Genomic DNA, 1,208 nt, shown 5'->3' on the forward strand with positions numbered 1-1,208 from the left:
CACACACACACACACACACACACACACACACACACACAATCATGTTGAACCCTGCAATAAATATGAGTAAAGTCCTTTCAACATGTTTAAACAAATTTATGCACGAGCAACAATCATAAAGCACAGGCGTCAAGTTGGAGATCAAGCTTTTGTTGCATTTTATGTAGAGATTACAAAATAAATTGAGTTTTAAAGTGTAGCTCATAATAATAATAATAATAATAATAATAATAATAATAATAATATTCTACATAATTTTCTGTTTCAGTGCTTGAAGTTAAAAATGTTTTTGAACTAAAATTAATAATAATAATAAAAATAATAAAAAATCAGCATCAGTTGGTTAAAACTCACCGCTGGAGCGCCGGACTATGTTTTCCAGGAAAGTGTTCTGCGGAGCCACCAGTCCCCTCTTCCCCCCATGCATGGTGCAGGAGTCCGGCCAGAAACTCGGTGCTGAGAGGAGGAAGAGGCTCTGCTGGTTCTAAAACCGTCCCATCCCTGCACACTCTGCGCACAGCAGTCTGATCAGAACCGCGGGAGTCCCAGTTCGCAGCAGTGGTACCAGCAGGTCCGGGTGGGGCTTACCAAAATAAAAGCCTCATCCCAGAAGTAAAGTTTCGACTTGGAGATAAGCTGAGTCCATTTTCACTTCCATCTAGGGCCGACACTGGATTATTAAAAGCACTTATAGTAGCATTAGTTGAAAATATAAATATTTGTTTCATTTAAAAATAACATAAAATCTAGCTCCTCTGAATAAGGACAACTTGTGAAAAACTGATCTCAACACTTAGATGCATAATATTATTTTTGTTTGTTTGTTTGGTGTAATCCCATATTACTGTTTTATTCTTTTATTTAGTCTCTGCAGCACTACCTGTGTCATCCTTTGAAACATTTTATTGAACCATCACGATGTAACAAGCAAAGAAAAAAATACCCTCATTTTCTACAAAGTATTTTAGCCTAAATGTTAAGATAACTTGCCAAGCTGTATAAGTATATCTGTTATTGATGATGTTTATACCACTAATTCTAATGTTTTTTACAGCTCTCTACAGGTATAATTTTTTTTTCTTGTGATTAACCTCCGATGGACTTTTATTTTGAAGGAAACTCCTCTCATCCTGTCATGTTGTTCTGTTTTCATTATTTCTAACTTTAAACAAACAGCCACTTGCCTGGAACTTGTACACATTTATAAA

At 35.8% G+C, this 1,208-nt stretch overlaps 1 protein-coding gene across 1 annotated transcript in view; it reads right to left on the reverse strand.

Annotated features, from left to right (window-relative positions):
* LOC106516925 (potassium voltage-gated channel subfamily H member 5) overlaps positions 1-716 on the reverse strand; it is a 23,277-nt gene extending 22,561 nt beyond the window's left edge. Inside the window, exon 1 of the mRNA XM_014007539.1 lies at positions 355-716. Within this exon, the coding sequence (XP_013862993.1) occupies positions 355-427 (73 nt within the window). The 5' untranslated portion in view covers positions 428-716. The remainder of the gene's footprint in view (positions 1-354) is intronic.
* Positions 717-1,208: the final 492 nt, after the last annotated feature.

This window comes from Austrofundulus limnaeus, unplaced genomic scaffold (assembly GCF_001266775.1).
Source record: "Austrofundulus limnaeus strain Quisiro unplaced genomic scaffold, Austrofundulus_limnaeus-1.0 Scaffold42, whole genome shotgun sequence".
Classification (NCBI taxonomy): domain Eukaryota; kingdom Metazoa; phylum Chordata; class Actinopteri; order Cyprinodontiformes; family Rivulidae; genus Austrofundulus; species Austrofundulus limnaeus.